The 19823-nt window shown below is 32.8% G+C and overlaps 1 protein-coding gene across 8 annotated transcripts in view; it reads left to right on the forward strand.

The window, feature by feature from the left end:
• Positions 1-19823, forward strand: part of LOC143228937 (uncharacterized) — a 42506-nt gene that overhangs the window by 10704 nt on the left and 11979 nt on the right. For 3 of the 8 annotated variants that reach the window (XR_013015554.1, XM_076460434.1, XM_076460433.1), the window contains exon 5: positions 17012-17411. The exons of the other annotated variants lie outside the window; for them this stretch is intronic. Coding sequence is in view for 2 of the 3 variants with exons in the window: in XM_076460434.1 (XP_076316549.1) it covers positions 17012-17411 (400 nt within the window). In the remaining variant the exon portion in view is untranslated. The remainder of the gene's footprint in view (positions 1-17011; positions 17412-19823) is intronic. 8 annotated transcript variants of the gene reach the window in all.

The raw sequence follows: 19823 nt of genomic DNA on the forward strand, positions 1-19823 counted from the left end.
GATGTGTCCAAGCTAAAAGAATTATCACATCAGTTTATAGTGGGATTGCCACTGACCAATGCTATTTCATGGATAAGGAATATGAGTTTATCTATTGAACTTGATTGTATTTTTATCCACTGGGAGATCATCTAACGAAAAATACTTTAAAGTATCTCGTTTTAATTCCACAATGATTAACCCTAAAGGAGAAACAGTGTTCCAGTCTATTCAATTACCCACAATGGGCCTTCTATTTCTTTTTAACAAAAAATATTTATTTACATTAATGTGTACTCATTTAAGAATGCAGTCAAATTATCTATTACAGAACACTTGATTATATTGATTAAATCTACTGATATTTGTGAGTGCCTATTTGATACGTGCAAACTGCTTTCACAGGAATATAGAAAGGATGGTGTTCTGTCAGGATTTACAACAGAGTTTCTGAAACAATAGCATTTGTATTATTATTTGCTTCGTTTCTCAAGGGTAAAGAACGCTTTTCACAAATAAGAGGGAGAATTTATTTATGGAGAGAGAAAGATGTTGTTTCCCAGAAGTAGTTAACTCCTTGACATGAACTACTTATGTTTCTTCAAAGGTGTATGATATTAGTCTTCTTGTTTTCCGACTGAGAAATCTGCTTGCTATATATTGCATTAGATTACTTAAGCAGATGATACTCCTGATGATTAGTTGAGAGAAATGGGAAGCATGGCAAACAAGTTTTCGAGAAGGAACTGTTTGGTGAGTTTGAGATCATATTGAGATATTTCTGTTTAACTCTCGGGCCGATGTCAGTCAGAGCATAGCAGTCTCAGTTTGACTAAGATCACTGGCATCAAGTGAACAAAGGTTGAACGTTCTTCTGGTTGATGATTTTCACTCGTCATAGTGAGGTAAAGATCACCAATGTATGAATACTGTGACTAACAGAACAAGATACCTTCAGGATTAAAAGGTTTCTTACATCTATGATAGCTCATGACACCTCGTGTTACGCACAGCTGTATCGCAAGCTATGTGTAATTCTTGTCTGGACAAAGAACTATTCACTTCTTTGTTATCAATGTACTTGTGTCTGGATTTCACCCTGAATGATTTTATTGCCGTATCCTTTGGGTGGAATTGTTATTGCCTACAGATTTTTCTTTGCAGTTTCTGGCAATATATACCTTCAAGTTATTGTTCAAAAAATTATTGTATTGCGATGTATTTCCTCCACTGTGTAATTAATTGTCTAACTAAATCTCTAGATTCTACTAGGCTACTGTCAAAGTTTGGTGTTTTAGCAATACTCTAGACATCCTCATAGTCTTGAGATGGTGCCTTTAGCTATCTATTTATTTTCAACTTTTAATAGATTATAGTTAATTAACAACTGCAGAGTTTATTTTCCTTTAACCCAAGTCTCGTATCTTTGTTAGTTATCACGTCCATAACTTCATTATATGCCAATGAATCCATCATTTCGCCTACATAGAATGTTGCTGAATTTTGATGTGAATACTTCATTTATGTTACTCTGCCCTGTTAGATAAGGAAGTTACCAATGTTTGATAGTTGTTAAGACTGTCACCTCCAATATTACCTAATGTTCTTAAAGATGGTGATTTATATCTTTTTCGCTTTTCCATCTCCTCTCTGGAAATTATTTTCTACTGACTTTGATATACCTCCCACGATACAATTCCGTCCTTCTAGTCCATGGAATTCTCAATTGGGTGATTTTACTAATCAATAAATTCTGGAATTGAATTTCGTAATAACATGGAGATATTCACAAATGCCTTACACTATAAAAGGTACAACAGTAGTGATAATTGTAAGAATATTAGTGAGTGACTTATAAATTATGAACGGCACAAAATATTCACTCAGGGGCTATAGATATTAATACACATTTTAAAAATTTGCGATTTTAGACAATTACAAGAGAGGACCAGGAATTTTCATCACTAAAAAATAAAAATGAATCTTGATCGTGATTGAAACGAAGAAAGTTAAATATAATTGTGAAAAGTAAAAAAAAAAATGTGAATTTTAAAATCTGGAGTAAAAATTAAATATAATTTAAGGAAAATCTAAATAAACAAAAGTAATTTAGTTCAATAGACAATTTTAAATTATAAAAACTAAAAAGTTAAAATAGAAAATGTAAATATAGCATGATAAAAGGTAACATACATGTAGTATTTTTTATTCTACTCAAAAGTGATAAAATAGATCTACAGATATAAGAGGAGATTCAACCCAAAACTATATTACCAAAACATTTCGAATATTCTGGGTCCGTGAAAAAAAGTGGACACAAATGTTAAAAGAATACAGTAAGCATTATCGTTTATCTACAATCACAGTGCAACAGTGAATATATTTTATTTTGTACAACGGAATGTCGATGTTACTAGAAAATCATTGTAAAAGGAAATGTATAGTTTGCAGAAACATATATAAAAACAAATACACCTGAATAAACGAAAATTGTTGAAATTTTTTTTAACACAAAAGAGTAGCAAGCGTGTGGTAAAATATACGACTGCATACCGCATATCAAGAAACCAGTGACCTGTGATATTCAGATATACTGACGTCCAAAGAATAACTTTAAAGTATGCACAAAAAAGTGACAAACTATGTTAAGTAGTACCTTTACATACTACGTTTTTCCATCCGTTGAATTAGAAAAGTAAAATTTTCAAAACTGTTATTGTAATAGTTAACTAGTTGAACAAAGTTGCATTCAAGCAAGCCACTAACTTTTACTTTTTTTAAGTGGAAACCATGTTAAACAAAGACTAGAAAGCTGATATACTATTTTTGGCGAATAAGACAATAATCTTGAATAATCCATGATGACGAGAAAACCCACTTGTAGAGAACAATATATGTGAAATGGGCTGGTATGGGTAGAGCAATTTTTTTTATGTAGAGTAGTGAACAACGTTTCGTCCTTTATATAAAAAATTTTCTCTACCCATATCAGCCGTTTTTACATATATAATAATCATGAATAGAAGCGGTCTTGATATTCATTGTGATTTTAAATAAACTAACCACTGTTGGTTGTGTGATGAAATTGAGAGTTCATTTACGTTTTTAAGATAGTGGCACAGGAAAGCAAAATTTTGCAGTCCTTAAAAGATTATAGTACAGAATTACACATATTTTCAGTTTCCCCAAATTTTTATGCTGTTTTTTACAGTTATATTTCAGTACATATCTGGTAAAAAACCTTCAATTTTTGTCGTATTTTCATTGTAATTTTACTTTCATAATAATGTTAAGAGTTAAGGCGTGCAACTCGTAATCGGAGGTTCGCATCCCCGTCGCGCCAAACATGCTCGCCCTTTCAGCCGTGGGGACGTTATAATGTGACATTCAATCCCACTATTCGTTGGTAAAAGAGTAGCCCAAGAGTTGGCGGTGGGTGGTGATGACTAACTGTCTTCCCTTTAGTCTTATACTACTAAATTTGGGACGGCTAGCACAGATAGCCCTCGAGTAGCTTTGTGCGAAATTTCAAAACAAACAAACAAACCTACATAAGAAGATTAGTAAATGTTTACAACCTTTGAATATCAGGTTAAGGAAAGTTAAAATATATCTGAATATATTTAAATAAAGATATATTGGAAAAGTAAAATTAATAGCTGTTTTATTTGTTAAGATATATCTGATTTTAGGCCCGTCATAATCAGGTGGGTTAAGGGGTTCGACTCCTAATCTGAGGGTCGCGGGTTCGAATCTCGTCACGCCAAACATGTTTGCCCTTTCAGCCGTGGGGACGATATAAAGTTATGTTCAATCCCACTATTCGTTGGTAAAAGAGCAGCCCAGTAGTTGGCGGTGGGTGGTGATGACTATTTGCCTTCCCTCTACTCTTCCACTACTAAATGAGGGACGACTAGCGCAGGTAGCCCTCGTGTAGCTTTGCGCGAAATTCCAAAAACAAAAATAGAAATCTGATTTTCGACGAGAGTGAATAAAACGTATCTATTATATGATAAGCAATTAGATAAGGAATTGTTACAAAATAATTATATAAACTAATATATTTGAATCTGACTCTTTCCAAAGGAAGAAACTGGATAGTAATGTAAAATACACAGTGTTTGTTTGTTTGTTTGTTTTGGAATTTCGCACAAAGCTACTCGAGGGCTATCTGTGCTAGCCGTCCCTAATTTAGCAGTGTAAGACCAGAGGGAAGGCAGATAATCATCACCACCCACCGCCAACTCTTGGGCTACTCTTGTTACCAACGAATAGTGGGATTGACTGTCACATTATAACGCCCCCACGGCTGGGAGGGCGAGCATGTTTGGCGCGACTCGGGAGCGAACCCGCGACCCTCAGATTACGAAATGCACGCCTTAACGCGCTAGGCCATGCCAGGCCTCAAAATACACAGTGAAAGAAATATTTATAATAAATTGTTTGTTTGTGTTGAATTTCGTGCAAAGCTACACAAGTGGGTCTGTACTAGGCCTCCCTAACTGAGGTGTGAAAGAGTAGAAGGAAGGCGTGTGTTTGTGTTTTTCGTATAGCAAAGCCACAAAGGGATATCTGCTCAGCCCACCGAGGGGAATCGAACCCCTGATTTTAGCGTTGTAAATCCGGAGACATACCGCTGTACTAGCGGGGAGAAGGAAGGCAGCGAGTCATTACCACCCATCGCCAACGCTTGGGCTATTATTTTACCAATGAATACTGGATTGCACATCACATAATGACGCTCCAACGGCTGAAAGGGCGAGCATCTTTGGTGTGACAGGGAATTGAACCCGCGAACCTCGAATTTCAAGTCGAGCGCCCTAACCATCTGGCTATGCTGGGCTTCATATAAAACATCGAAGAACAACGTATATATTTCATAATTAAGTAAAAAGGACAATCTTCTATTCTGGTATGATATTTACCGGCTCCTAGATGTACCTCAAAGTACATTGTCAAGCCCTCTAACTGGATGTATCAACGTATAGAGTATAGAAGTTTGTTTTTCTTTGATACACAACCAAATAAACCATATATATATATTTAATGAAACAAAAGCAGTATAATACATACAAACAAACAAAAAAAGCCAAAGGTAAACGTCTCAGGGATATAACTGTTATTGAAGTTCTCACTCCCCAATGTAACCCCTCTGAACAAACCAAACTAACAAGTGAACTGAGAAAATCTCCACAAGTTAAAATAATAAGCATTGTAAAAGCATAATGAGCAAAATCTATGCAAGGGTTGAATTTAACTGTAATTATACTTTGTTTAATTCACAAAATTTAAATTATGCAGCTATTAGAATCCACAAGAATACGAATTGAAACATAAACAAGATAATGGCTATTCTAATCTTCATGAAACCTCTAAGATTTCTTGCAGTCTTAAACAAAGAAAGACAGCAGACATTTTCACTGAGGTTCTGCTGAAAAATTGCGTTGTAAAAAATCTGTGAAATTCTAATGCATCTGCGTAAACCTGGCTTTCACCATCAGTAAACCTCAGTAAATTAACAAATAGTAAGTCATAATCTGTGCTTAGCACGCAGTGACTGGGTGTGCTCGTAAAGGACATGGCCGCTCTTAGCACATGTTAACCACATGACCAGTCAATTTTCTTGAAACAAAAATGTACAATCATACAGTTTGTATTGAAATAGAGAGTTGAATAACTTATTTGAGCACGTCAGTACTGTATTCAGACATACAACTGTGGCAAAATACTATAACTTATAAACAATTACGCGTTAACTGAAGGAATGATAAAATACATAGTACACCACTTTACTACACACTAGATAGAAATACTAAGTACACTGTAAATCTGCATAAGTTGAAAACTACTGTGATTTATATTTTAGTCTTAGAAAATGTCATATTTTATACGTAAACATCAAACCTTCTCGGAATAACTAGCGCTAATATATGATTGATCACTGTGAGGTAATTTATTTTTCAATTTATGTATAATTCTTTACTACAGATTTGAACCCGAGGTATATCACGCATCAAGCAAATATTCCACCAACAGATCTACTAAGGCGCTTTTAGCAATCCTATCTTCCACTATTACAAACAAGGCTAGTCCTCGGGTTTAACTTTAGCATCGTAGAGATGGTCCTGCATTCGGCGCTAATGTGATTATTTATTTTATTCAATATGCGTATTTCCTTGCCTCAGATTTGAACTCGAGTCTTGTCACGTGCCAAATGAGTAATCTACCAACAGCGCTTGAGAGTAAGTTACTTTAACACAGCTTAACCTACTGCAATTTTCATTAAAAACAATATAGGTATCACACGATCTACTAACAGAAGAAGTTACTGTCCACTTGTACACACGAAATACTACGTTGTAGCTATATTTCCTATGGACAGATAAGTGAAGTGTTACCTCCAGTGAAAGACAGAAAAATGGGTCGTATTAACGCTTATTTTACTAACGTCACGGCATGGCCAAAGTTGTTGAGGCGTGCGACTTGTAATCTGAGGTTTGTGGGTTCGCATCCCCGTCGCGCCAAACATGCTTGCCCTTTCAGCCGTGGGGGCGTTATAATATGACGGTCAATCCCACTATTCGTTGGTAAAAGAGTAGCCCAAGAGTTGGCGGTGGGTGATGACTAGCTGCCTTCCTTCAGGTCTTACACTGCTAAATTAGGGACGGCTAGCGCAGGTAGCCCTCGTGTAACTTTGTGCAAAATTAAAAAAAAACAAACAACTAACGTCACGCAAGGGCGTAGATCCTGGTGGGGGAATGGAGGTATGGTGCATACAATCATCCCCCCCTACAGTTTGGTCTGTTGAATTGTTTTATTGCATCACAGGCTTACAAATTGTTTGTTTGTTCTTGTGATTCTCGTGTTCTTACCAATTGAATTACATAATTAGGCTTTTTCAGTAGCCGAAATGTTCATCTTTAATATAGGCGTGCTTCTAAGCTTTTCGATTTAAGCGATAGTTCGTAAGTATCAGTCAGTACGCCCAAGTATACATGCAAGGCTTGCAAGCACCATCACAGAATCTACCTGCGTCTTGTACGTAGTGTAAGATTAAGTAAAAATTTTCATCACAACAGATTGAACAGAGCATGAAATTCGAAAATATTACTCCCAATCATAAACTCCTGTGATCTAGATCTGGCAGACCATTTGTAGCTTGTAGCTGCATCAATCTTATGTGTATATTGTGTGATTTTCCTACGCCATTTGTTCTTATGCATGTCTAGCCGGTTTTATTGTTGAACGTCTTACTCTCCTTAGCTGCCGAAGTCGCTGACCATAGTGTACGTTTAGTGTACAGTTAACGACAGGTTCGAGCCGCTCGGATCCAGACATGCCCTACATCACCCCCCTCCGCTCCCTTTAGTCTGAGTTTCGATTTTACAACAAAGCTCATTAAACCTGTGTTTATGGCCCTCATTAATCCATGAAATTTCAGATTATCACCGTCCTCTAATAAAGTGCTGGTGCTTTATGGTAAAAGAACAATATATTCTCTTATCTGCAATTACATGTGGTAATGATCACTACAGTGACATTGTTGTTTCTTTGTCTGAATTAGCAAATAAAAAATCAAATGTATCAGTCTGCTGGACAGATTTGATTAAGGAAAGACAGTTTTAGGATTGTTGATGGCTCATCATCCATTAGCTGCGTTAGAGGAACTAACCCCTGCATTCCAAGCAAAATCAGCGACAGTATCTGGCATGATTAAAGCATCTGCAATGACAGTTGAGCAATTGCGGGTATTGCGAACAGAGGAAAATTACAACAAGATATTTGATGAAGTTGAGAAAAAGGTAACTTCCCTAGATCTGGTGCCAATTGAACTACCACGCATTCGTAGACCCTCCAGAAGGATCACAGGTGATGGCTCAGCACAACATTCTGCAACAGCTAGAGATTACTACAGAATCCAATATTTTGAATTTGTGGACACAGTCAGAGAACATCTGACCACTAGATTCAATGCAGACAACAATGACTTGAGGCAATATCTGGCACTTGAGAACATGACCACATCTGGCAAGATTGACAATTCGGTTATAAACTTCTATCCAGAAATCTCTGCACAACGGCTCGAGTTTCAGTTGCCCAAGGTCTGGCATGGCCAAGCGCGTAAGGCGTGCGACTCGTAATCCGAGGGTCGCGGGTTCGCGCCCGCGTCGCGCTAAACATGCTCGCCCTCCCAGCCGTGGGGGCGTATAATGTGACGGTCAATCCCACTATTCGTTGGTAAAAGAGTAGCCCAAGAGTTGGCGGTGGGTGGTGATGACTAGTTGCCTTCCCTCTAGTCTTACACTGCTAAATTAGGGACGGCTAGCACAGATAGCCCTCGAGTAGCTTTGTGCCAAATTTCAAAACAAACAAACAAACAAACAAACAATTCAGTTGCCCATGTTCAAAGGAATAACAAAGCAGTATCTTTGAAAGGTGCGAAGGATGCTTACTGTAAAATGCATGAAACAAGCCAGCAGATGTTTAGTGAAGTGTTTCTTCTCAAGAAAATTTTGCTTGTATGTCCAGTATCCAGCTGCGAATGTGAACGCAGCTTTGCTGCATTAAGACGGTTGAAGACGTGTTTAAGGTCAACTATGTCTCAGTACAGCCTCAACCATGTGGCAGTTTGTCACACTTACAAAGATGAGGTCGACAAGATAAATATAGAAGAGCTTATGAAAGAATTCATAAAAAGATCATCACAAAGGAGGTCTACGTTTGAGAACATGTAGACTAGAGGACTAAATGAATCTTACTTCAATGAAAAGTATGAATAATTATGTGCTACATTGTATTGATGTGTAATTTTCAAGAGTTCGCAAAGACATTTTAATTATTCTTATCAAACGACATGAGCAGTTTTTCAGTAGATATGAATTTATCAAGGGTAATTACTAATTTTATTAATATTTGAAAACGTAATTCATGCAATGAATGTTATTAGTAACCTTGTCAAGTATAATGGCCATCTTTTATACTGTGCAGTGTGCAGGAATAAATTCATGTGGCAGTTAATTTGTGACACATTTGTCTTTATTAACATTTTAAAAACTGTTCACAACACCTCACTTATACAAACCTACATGGAAACCTTGAAGTATCGTGGCAACAAGATTACTCTGTGACCGCATGTTTACAGCTTTCAGGTTCACGTAATCAGAGATTACCAATTTGCAAATTGAACAGTCCACATAAGTGGTTGCAAAAATCATCCCCCCCATTGCGTGTAAAAAATCTACGCCCCTGCTAACGTGTTATGTTTTGATTTGTTTTAAATTTCGCGCCAAGCTATACAAGGGATATCTGCGCTTGCCGTTTGATTTTGGAGTGTAAGACTAGAGGGAAGGCAGCTAGTCATCACCACCCACCGCCAACTCTTGGGCTACTGTTACCAACGAATAGTGGGATTGATCATAACATTATAAAGTCCCCACGGCTGAAAAGGCGAGCATGTTTGGTGTGACGGAGATTCAAACCCGCGTATTACGAGTTGAGTGCCTTAACCACCTGGCCATGCCGGGCCCAATGTGGTATGTGATAATTACATATACAATTTAATAAATGGAAAATTTATAAACTTTATGGCGATCACTTGATGTAACACTCAACAGTTAAAAACTACTACTGTAAACCAGAGATGTAAATTTTAATTTTGGTCTGTGACATTAAATTATTACCCCCTTCAGTGGCTCAGCGGTATGTCTGCGGACTTACAACGCTAAAAACCGGGTTTCGATACCCGTGGTGGGCACAGCACAGATAGCCCATTGTGTAGCTTTGTGCTGAATTGAAAACAACAACAACAACAACATTAAATTATAGACTCCCAAAGGATCAATAACATATTTCAATTTTTAATGGAAGTACCTAAACATGCATTTTAAAGCAGTTAGCTGTGAAGTTTTATTCCTCTCTTAATTTTGTATTTCGTATTCATGTTAAATTATTTCTGTAGCTTCTGTAAAGGATTGCTTTGCTGCGTGTGATGCTATTATTTGTAATGTTTCATTTATATAAATATGTATTTGTATCACGTGTTCGAATACTAGGTTTTCTTGTCAAATAAGCACTGTCTAAATATGATTCGTCAGAAAGAAATTATGTATTTAAAAATATTGCGAGAGGCAACAGTGTAACAACAAACTGTTTTCACATCTGTTATCTTAGATGTTTTCTTTATTGTAAATATCATTCTTACAGTACGACATAATATTATCGTATTTGTGATACTTTAAAATTAAAAGTCGACATAACAAAGGACTAGATCATGTTGGGCTTACTCTGGTATTGGCATTGAGTAGGTAAGTATGTGTTTCAACTTTTTGTGTCTTTGTAGTCTTAGAGTATTGTTTGTGTGCTAGGGTTTTGTACTAGAAATTTATTTATGTTATTTCAAGCGACAGAGAATTTAATTAAATTGTGCTTATTACTGACATTTGTGACTTGCAGTAGAACTACAAAGTCGATAGGCCTACTTGCGCATTAATTCGTTATTGAATTTGAAATGTGCACGATTGCAGTTTTATTATCTGTAAATTATAATTCATTAAGTTATGTGAATCGTAATTTACGAGAGAAAACGTAAGTTTAATTCATGAATCTTATTAAAGTACATAAAATTTAAGTTGGAATTATGGAGCTCTGTTAGTATTAAATTTAAAATAACTTATACTTGTTAATGCTATTTCTAAAATACTATCTGGCGTTTCACAATGATTTCTACTCGTATATATTCAGTATCTACTTTCTCATGATATGAGCCCTGTTTCTTTAAACTTGCCATGTTCAGGTTTAATGATGAAAGTTGGAATTCCTCAAAACTGATGTAACTTAGTGACAAATGGTAAATTGAATCATAGATTGGAATTCACATTTGTTTTTTACTAAAGTTTAGTATCTTAAGCAACAAAGTACTCATTTTAATATGTTTTTGCTTTTGTAGTAATTGACATTATTAATGTAAAAAGTATGTCCAGATCTCACCCTTGTAAGCAACTACTGATTATAATGAAAATTGTCAAACATTTCAAGTTGAAAGTACTCTGAATTTTGAACTTTTGTGCAATTAGTTTTCTTGATGGATTAAAATAAAAGACTTATAAGAACAATCAAATCTGATAAAAAGAAGATTAATTTTGTAGAACCAAGTTTTATTTTTAAAGGAGACTAGTCAGACCCCTCTAGAAGTTATGTAACTTTAATACCTGGTAAAGTAAAATATATAAGATGGAATGATCAAGTGATTTTGTAGCAAGTATTTGTAGTTATTTGATCAGTAATTGTTCATTAAAATTATGCAGAATGTGTAGAAACTTTAAATTGTTAATTTTACTTCTATTTCTCTACAGTTATTAGAGTAAAAATTAGGAAGTCTAACTGGCATTGGAACAAACACAGCATACTAATCATAAGTTACTCGTGTCTTGCATGTAAAAACAAACCAACAGAAACGCTATATTTGAATAAAAAAAAGTACTTGATACGTTGAAGTGATGCTTGGTGTGTGATTTGTAGTTTTATAAAAGTGGATTTGGTTAAAAGTTACACTGCCTTTTTTTTTCTCTAAAATTTGTCTTATTCCTATTTTCATGATGTGTTTTTAAATAGAGATGGATGTGATCCACTATTTGGTGTATTAAATTGTGGATTGAAGGCTCTATGGTTTGAGACATGTTTACAGTGAATATACCACACCTTCAGTTACAAGTACATTGTAATAGTGGTCAGTCAGTCATGTTTTTCAGTTTAAAGAGCCAGGCAAGTCCCTTAGGATGGGAGTTTTAGCTGAGTGGCTATCCTTTCTATGTGTCCAATAGTGCAAAATTAGAGATGGTTGCACTTGAATCTTGGAGTTTTTCTTTTGTCTTTTGTTAATCTTTTTGCAACAGGTTTGGTTTAATATATCAAGTAAAAATCAGATTTGAAATGAAATGTTTTCACTGAAGATTTGTTTGTGAAAATATTGATTCTGTTTCTTTACTAGTCTGAGTGCAAGTGATTTCATGTTACGATTTAAAAAAAAAACTATTCTTCATCCCAAAAATCTCAAACATTATTTGTGCAATCTCTAAAATTTCCTAAATACATTTCAAACATTTGTTTTCAGTAAGATTTTGTAATTTTCTATATTCCAACTATATGGATCTGTCACTTGACCATTCTCGTAACCATCATAAAAAAAATTAGAGAAACATAAATTAGGCTTTTTTCATGCTAGAACGACTACATATTATCACACAAAAATACAACTGCTTAGTCTATGTAACTTAAGTCTCATAATGCTATATTTATATAAAATAATGTAAAACTGACATTGAATCTTACTTGTTGTAGCTGTGTTTTAGTGGACTAGTTTTCTAATATTCAGTCACATTTCAATTATTATACCTTATATATGTATATAGATTATTACTATCTAGAAATAGATTATTAAACTCATTTTTCTTCAAATATAGAACAAATTTTCAACAAGTAAAGCAAAAAAATGGTCTCTTCTTGCTACAACCTTTGAACTTGGTTACTGCTGGACAAAGGCTGCTAAGCCTTTTAAAATTTTGCACGTGGAGGATATCAAACAATTTTTTTTTTAGGTTTTATATTTACAATTGAATAACCAAAAAATAATAAGTAATTACACTGATGCTATAGAATTCCACTATAATTTATTAAGCTTGGTATTTAAGATGTATTTGGATTTAAAAATGTATGAAACTTCGAGCAGACTAAAGACACAACCTACTTTCTTGAAATCTTCATAAAAAAGAATGTGTTAGCCTTTTTACAGATTATGGTGGCTGAGAAAAATCACCAGGGGGACATTCTAAGTTGTTAATTAGCTAATCATGTGTCATGTATTGAAGTAGGTGTACTGAAAATGGAAAGAAGTGGATGGGGCCACTGTGTTTGATTTAGTACATAAGCCAATTTCAGCAAAATAACATAGATATATGAAGTTCCTATTTTATATTCTAGTTTGTTAGTATTAGTAATTTGAGTTCCTAATTTGTAGGAAACTAGACTTAGTATAATATTAAAGTCTGAACTATAATCTATAATTTTATTCCAAACTTATTGACATAAATTCATAAAATAATAGTTCAATAAAATTTTGAATGCAAGTCAACAAGTACGATGGCACGGTCTTCGACCATTGACCCATTGTGAAAGGATTAAACTAAATGTTATATAACTACATTTGGTTTATGTTAAGAATGTGGAGGTCTTTTATATCATGGTTAATTGTGGTTTGAAATAAAGAGTCTATAGTCCACTTGAGCTGATGGCTGTGTTGTTATTGTTCAGCTAGTTTTTTTTAGTCAGACCACTTACTGAATCTGCCAGAATTAGTTTGTGCATCATTTGATAGGATACAGGTTCAGTACTTACCCAACTATAAAGAAGGAGCATGTTCTCAACCTAACAGAAGGGAGCACCTTCAAAGCTCAGCAGAATGACAATGGAAAAAGAAATGACAGAATGAATACCATGTTCTACTGGCCTGACAAAATGAACAGTATGTTCTCATTTATAGGAAGAGCAGTTATACAGGTTGAGAGTAAAGGCACTTCTCCAGTCTGATTTCATAAGCATCTCTCTAGCTTAACAAAATGAGTACTATTCCAGGCTGACAGAAATATCACTTGCCAAGATTAATAGAATGAATGATCACCTAAAATGTAATTTATTTGTAATTTGTCTCAACAGTTGTGACCCTTTATGAAAGGGTTAAATTGACAGTTCCAATTCTTATAAACAACTTATGGTGAAAATATGTTGCTTTTGTTTCATAAATGTTGAAATTTTTGTGTTTTTTAAACCCTTCATTCCAGGTTGTATGCAATCCATCCATTTCGTAACCACAAAAGTATCCGAGGATAATTATTCTGTGATCTTTGATATTGTATGGATATGTTTACAAAATTTTGCAAGTTATTGGTAAATATTTTGTATATAAAATATTAGGTTTTTGAATTAAGTATTAAGACTTTTTAATTAAATATTTTGTTTTAAAATTTTGTCTTTTAAAATGTTAACTATCCAGCAGGTAGAGTAATTTTCATTTTAAGATTAAAAATACTTTATTAAACAGAAGATTATCAAATTTTACATGTGAAGTACTTATAAATTTTAAATAATGATAAATTATTTTTAAAGAATATTTCACCTGTTATTTTCACAACTGAATTGGAATCTTTATATGTTTGGAAGATATGATTGATCTTATAACCACTAAAACAACTTAGGAAATATAAATTGTTTTTTTTCTCTCTAGGATGACTGCAGATTATAACTTGAATGCAAATGTATAATATAAATAACTTAATTCTCATAATGTTTTATATGTATATATAAATGAACTTATGTATATAATTATTACTATATTGACCTTTTAGTCATTGCTAGCTTACATAACAGAAGTTAGAATGATGGGTATATGTTACTGTATACTAGAATAGAAAACAGACCTTTAGAAAGTGACCTGCCTTTCTTGGCTGTGTTTTAGCAGACAAGTATTTTGTAAAATAGTCACATTTCAGGTATAATGCATTGTATATGTATATACATTATTACTATTTATAAGAAGGTTTTTAGGCTTTTTTTTTTCTTCAAACATATGAATAAAGAAGTAAAACAGTCAACTCTTCTAGTTAAGGTCTTTCTACCTAGTTACTGTTAGTCTTCAGAAATTTTGCACATGGAGGATGTGAAATGGAATAATTTATTTCTTTTTTTGGTTTTATTATTTCAATAACCAAAAAATCATAAACTACTATATTGATACTGTAGAATTCCGTTATAATTTATTAAGCTTAGTAACTAAGCTATATTTGGGTTAAAAAGTTTGAAATTTCAAACATGTTAGACTCAATTTACTGTCATGAAGGTTTGTTCCGAAAGAAAGTGACATCACTGTTATGTCTGAGAAACCAGTTGGTGGTCATTTTGAAGTTTCAGTTGGTTAATCATGTTATATATAGAAGTGTGTATAAGAGAGCATTTCCAAAATTGGAAAGAGGTGGGTGGGGCTAATATGTTTGGTTCAATAAATGAGCTATATCTCATCGAATAAAAAATATAGGAGATTCTTATGTTATATTCTAACTTTTTATTATTGTTAGTTTTAGTTCCTTATTCATACAAAACTGTACACTGTACTTTGACTTCACAAACATCTAATTTGAACCAAATACCATGTGAAATACAAAAATTGATATTCAGGTGTTTTTTTAATATTTACTTTTAAATTAACAAGTTATCTCATATCTATTGTTAAAGTTTGAATTATAATCTACAGTTTGATACCAAATGTATTGACATAAATTAACAAAATATATGCTCTAAGTTAAATATTTATAACTGTAAATATACCATATTTTAATGTTAGCAGTTGTCATGACGAATACTTAATACATGCAATTTCCAAAGAATGGATTCATAATTATTGTAAAATATATGTATGTAACTTACTATTTATTAATCAGTTGTTTAATTACCTGCAATACAGTAAAATTTGGTAATGATAGTCAGTTGCAAAATGTGTATTCTGTCAGTAAGTTAGAGTTTTAAAATACCAAATTGTAATTTTTATAAATTTGCCAAAGTAGTCTCTTACAAAATATTTTTTTTGGAAGTGTGTGTGAATATAGGTTTTATGTTTTATTGTTAGAAGTATCTGTGAATACAGGTTTTACTTACCTTTAATATTTGTCACAGGTACAGTGCAAAAATTTATAATCAACCTAGAAGCTTTCTTTACTATTTGCATTATCATTATCCTTTATATATATACAAGTATGACACTAGATTAAAAACCAGATAAATCTTTGATAATTTCCTGTATTAGGTTGGCTTGTCTTCACACAGTGATATATGTTGTCAGTATCACAGGTTTATCATAAATATTTTATGTATTTATGTTAATTAATTGTACTGCTAATTTGTTAGTTATTACATATGATGGAAATGCTGTTAAAATTTTATTTGATTGTTGTTGTAAATGTATTTATAATATGCTTAACTTAAAAGTGTCTTAACTTATTGTGCTTCATGAGTAAATATCAGTCCTTTGTGTTACTTTGTGATGTCAAATTAATACTAGTGTTATCATTATTTACAGATTGGTACAGCTTAGAGGAAGGTATCATAAAACACCTGTTAGAAATGAAACACCATATAAGGTAGAACAAAGCACATTTACTCTGTGCCTCGGAGAGTACTTTGACGTGAAAGTAAATAAAAGTATCCTATCGTATCTGTTATTTCACCACGTTTTTCTGCTATTCAAATATATTGTTCAACAGAATGTGAATGCTCAGTATTATATATATATTTTTTAATTTGTCTTCTAGGCTTCTGATAGAAGGATACTACATATGCATGAAAACTAAAATTCAGTAAAAGTTTCATTTAAAATCAGATATAAAATCTCATATTTGAATCAGTTGTAGCTATTTTTTCCAATATAATTGAAACTTAAATGTCATGTCAGATTGGTATTGTTCCCATTATTCTTTCAGCTGCATGTATTCTAATGGAACATTAAATACATAAATATAGCATCAATAACAATCTTAGTTATTTGTAGACATTTAAGATTCAGAAATTGGTCACATGCTTACCTAAGCCAAAACTACAAGGGCCAAAAATAAAATGTTTATAAAGTATACTTTTTTATATTTAAATGTTAAGGATCAACTACTTCTATATTTCAAAAGTAAACAGAAGAATAGAAAATACATATAGCTATAGTAAATCTGAAAGGCCCATTGTGTTAAGTTGTTTTGTGTTTTGTACATAAATTTAACTTTATAGACCATTGTAAAAATGTAAATTTAGTATGTATAAACTAAAGTATTAACTTGTGTGAGTAAAATCCAGTTGAAAATGAGCAAGTGTTATTTGTGTTTATAATATGAAGTTGTTGATGTTATTAATGCTATCAGTGTTTTAGAAAGTGTGTCCATAATTATCAAAGAATTGTGGATAACTAAGTGTAAAATAATAGATCTAAGTTATTTCTTTTGGTTAGGAGTTGATGCTTCTGTGGATGAACATGTGATGCAGGTATGTGTGGAAAGAAATGAAATTGAACAAAATTGCAAAAAACCAAGGAAAAATTGTAAAGCAAAAAATCTTACAGAATTTGAGCTAGGAGTTCTTTTTGCCAGAAGTCACAATGTTCGGAAATTTGCTGTTAACATAGTGAGGGCAATATTTTCTGAAGAAGAAATGAGAACATCTAACTGTACAGGAGCTAGAGAATTTCAACAGTTGGACTTTGGGAAACTACAGTTTGTTCGGGAAACTGTTCTGAGGTACTACAATATCCCTACTTACGCTTCACCAGAAATTTGGAAACTTTGTTGCCAAAGTATTGATGCCCATTGTCGCCATGAAAGGAGATTATACAAAAAATCAGAAGCAAACATGTGAGTGGCGTTAGAAGGTTAAATTAGAAGATTACCTGAATACAGTAAGGGTAATGCAGCGTATAAAAATAGGCTGTAAAATTATTCTTTGTGAAACATAAAACTCTTCTGATATACAGATTGATTTTATAGTGCAATTTCTGTATCTTGGTATTTCAAATTCCTGAAAAGCAGAGAAACTTAATGAGTCACTTCCAAATTTAAAATTCTGTTTTTGTAGAAAAGGTCAGTAACTCGGCTATGAATATATAGTTGCCTGTGTTAATTTTTGATTATATTTTTTAATGAATCTTATTTTAATGTCAGTGAACATTAAATGGCAAATAAATGCTACTGAGGTAATCACCAGGTTTTCAATCTGTGAAAGTTACAATGTTTTTATTGAATATTACAAAAAAATGCTTCTTATGTATGTACATTCATAATGAACAAATTTTTACAGTTACAAATGAATTTCTTATTTTATCCCTATGACACCATGATTCAACAGTGCTGATTAACTAGGGCATAACATTACCCAATTCACAAATCCTGTGTTTTTGGCTTTATTCTCCAGTTTAACAACTTTGTGACCTTGAACTAGATCAAATTAATCTGACTTTACTACTGCTGCTGTATATGTTACTGAGTGGTCTTAGCTACATTTTTATTCTAAATCTAATCATCCCTTTTCTCATATCATTATTCTCATGGGCTTATGTCAAATAAGTTTTCTGAAATATAAAGTAAAATGCCTAAAAAATTAAGTTTTCTTGGGCCTGAGGAACAGTGAAATGATGTTAGTTTCATGATGTGTAGTCCACAGGAGTGCCAAATCATAGGATGGTTGATGACTTAAATGTTTAACAATTCAATAGATAAAAAAAACAAACCTGTTTATGATTTAATGAACTCATAAACTCTCAACTGGCAACCTACCAGCCAGTATTTATTTATTTTAGTATGCTATAGGTAATGCACTGAAGACTTGAAGTTTAAATATCATGTCATAATTTATTGTATCTTGATGTTTTTTACTTTAAATATTACTTATGTTTGTATCATTTTAAAGATAAATCTGCCTTGTTTTTTTTATAAATATTACATGGTATATTGTCAAAGGTTTTCCTTGGTCAATTTTGATCTCATTTGCAGTGCCAAAATGCCATCAATTTTCCTAATTTTATGTTGTTGTAATAGCTCCTTGGTCAATACAGTATTTGTTACTTCTTTCAAAATATGATCAAGCTGATTTTCAGACTGTTTGGATATGAAGATGTAGAAGAAATCTTAGAAATTAAAAATATAAAACTGTTTGTTGCTATTGTGATTTCCTCATTATTGTTTTAATTGTTTATATATTTTTATTTACCTCAGTATAATTTGTTTTTCTACTCAAAACCTTGTTCAGTATATGGTATGCTTGACAATTGACTGTGCAAAACGATTCTGGATTGATAGCTAGATCGATTCAAAACTTTTGGTTATCATTGTTGTTAAGAGCTTTTTGATCAGTGTATGATTGTCAAATTAAATCAGTTCTTTTATGGCACAGACGAACAGTATTATTCCAAAGTCGGACCTGGTGTTCCTAACTTCCAAGATTTAAAAATGAATTATTTGATATTCAAAAACTTTTACTTATTTCTTTAACATTTAAGAAAAGAATGAGATGGCATCTTTGAGCATAAATCATTAGTAAAAGTTTGATACTATATGTGTCAGTCAGATGGATAATATTTTTAATAATATCTTTGAAGCTCATGGTTAGTAGGTGTGTCAATTGTTATAATGGATTTATAATAGAAAATACCTTGAAGATTTATTATTAGGAACCAAAATTTTGATTTGTTTTCATGGATCTTCATGATTAAGGTATTATTATATTAAGGAGTATTTATATATTATCCTATTTATTATCAACTAACAAATTATTCTTTACCAGCTCAAATGTGTTATAAATTTTATATTGATAAAAATGTTGTTGTTAAGCTATTGGAAATAAATTAATATTTTTTACACCCAAAATAGTGTGATGAATTTTTGATCAAAGTAATTTAAGAATCTGACTTAACATTGAGTTAACATTTACATCAGCGCAAGCAATTCAATGTAGCAAACTGACTGACAATACTGAACGTTATAAGCCAATATACTTAGGACTGTGTGTAAGAATGCTGTATGAGCTTTGAAAGAAAATTTATAGTGTTTATTTGACATCTGTGGAAATCTAGCCTGTGTATACAAGGTCCTTTACTATTAAGATATACAGAGGTTGGAAAAATGTTCAAAATTTTCAGTAATCTGTTAAGGGACAGAGGTTAAAAGTAGGATTTTTCAAACTGTGGAATCTGGGGGTTGTACATGTGGAGGGCTAGCTTCTGTTTACAAAATCATAAACTGTATGTTGGCTGCATCAGAAAAATGACTATA

The sequence above is a fragment of the Tachypleus tridentatus genome, chromosome 10 (assembly GCF_004210375.1).
Source record: "Tachypleus tridentatus isolate NWPU-2018 chromosome 10, ASM421037v1, whole genome shotgun sequence".
In the NCBI taxonomy this organism is placed as follows: Eukaryota; Metazoa; Arthropoda; class Merostomata; order Xiphosura; family Limulidae; genus Tachypleus; species Tachypleus tridentatus.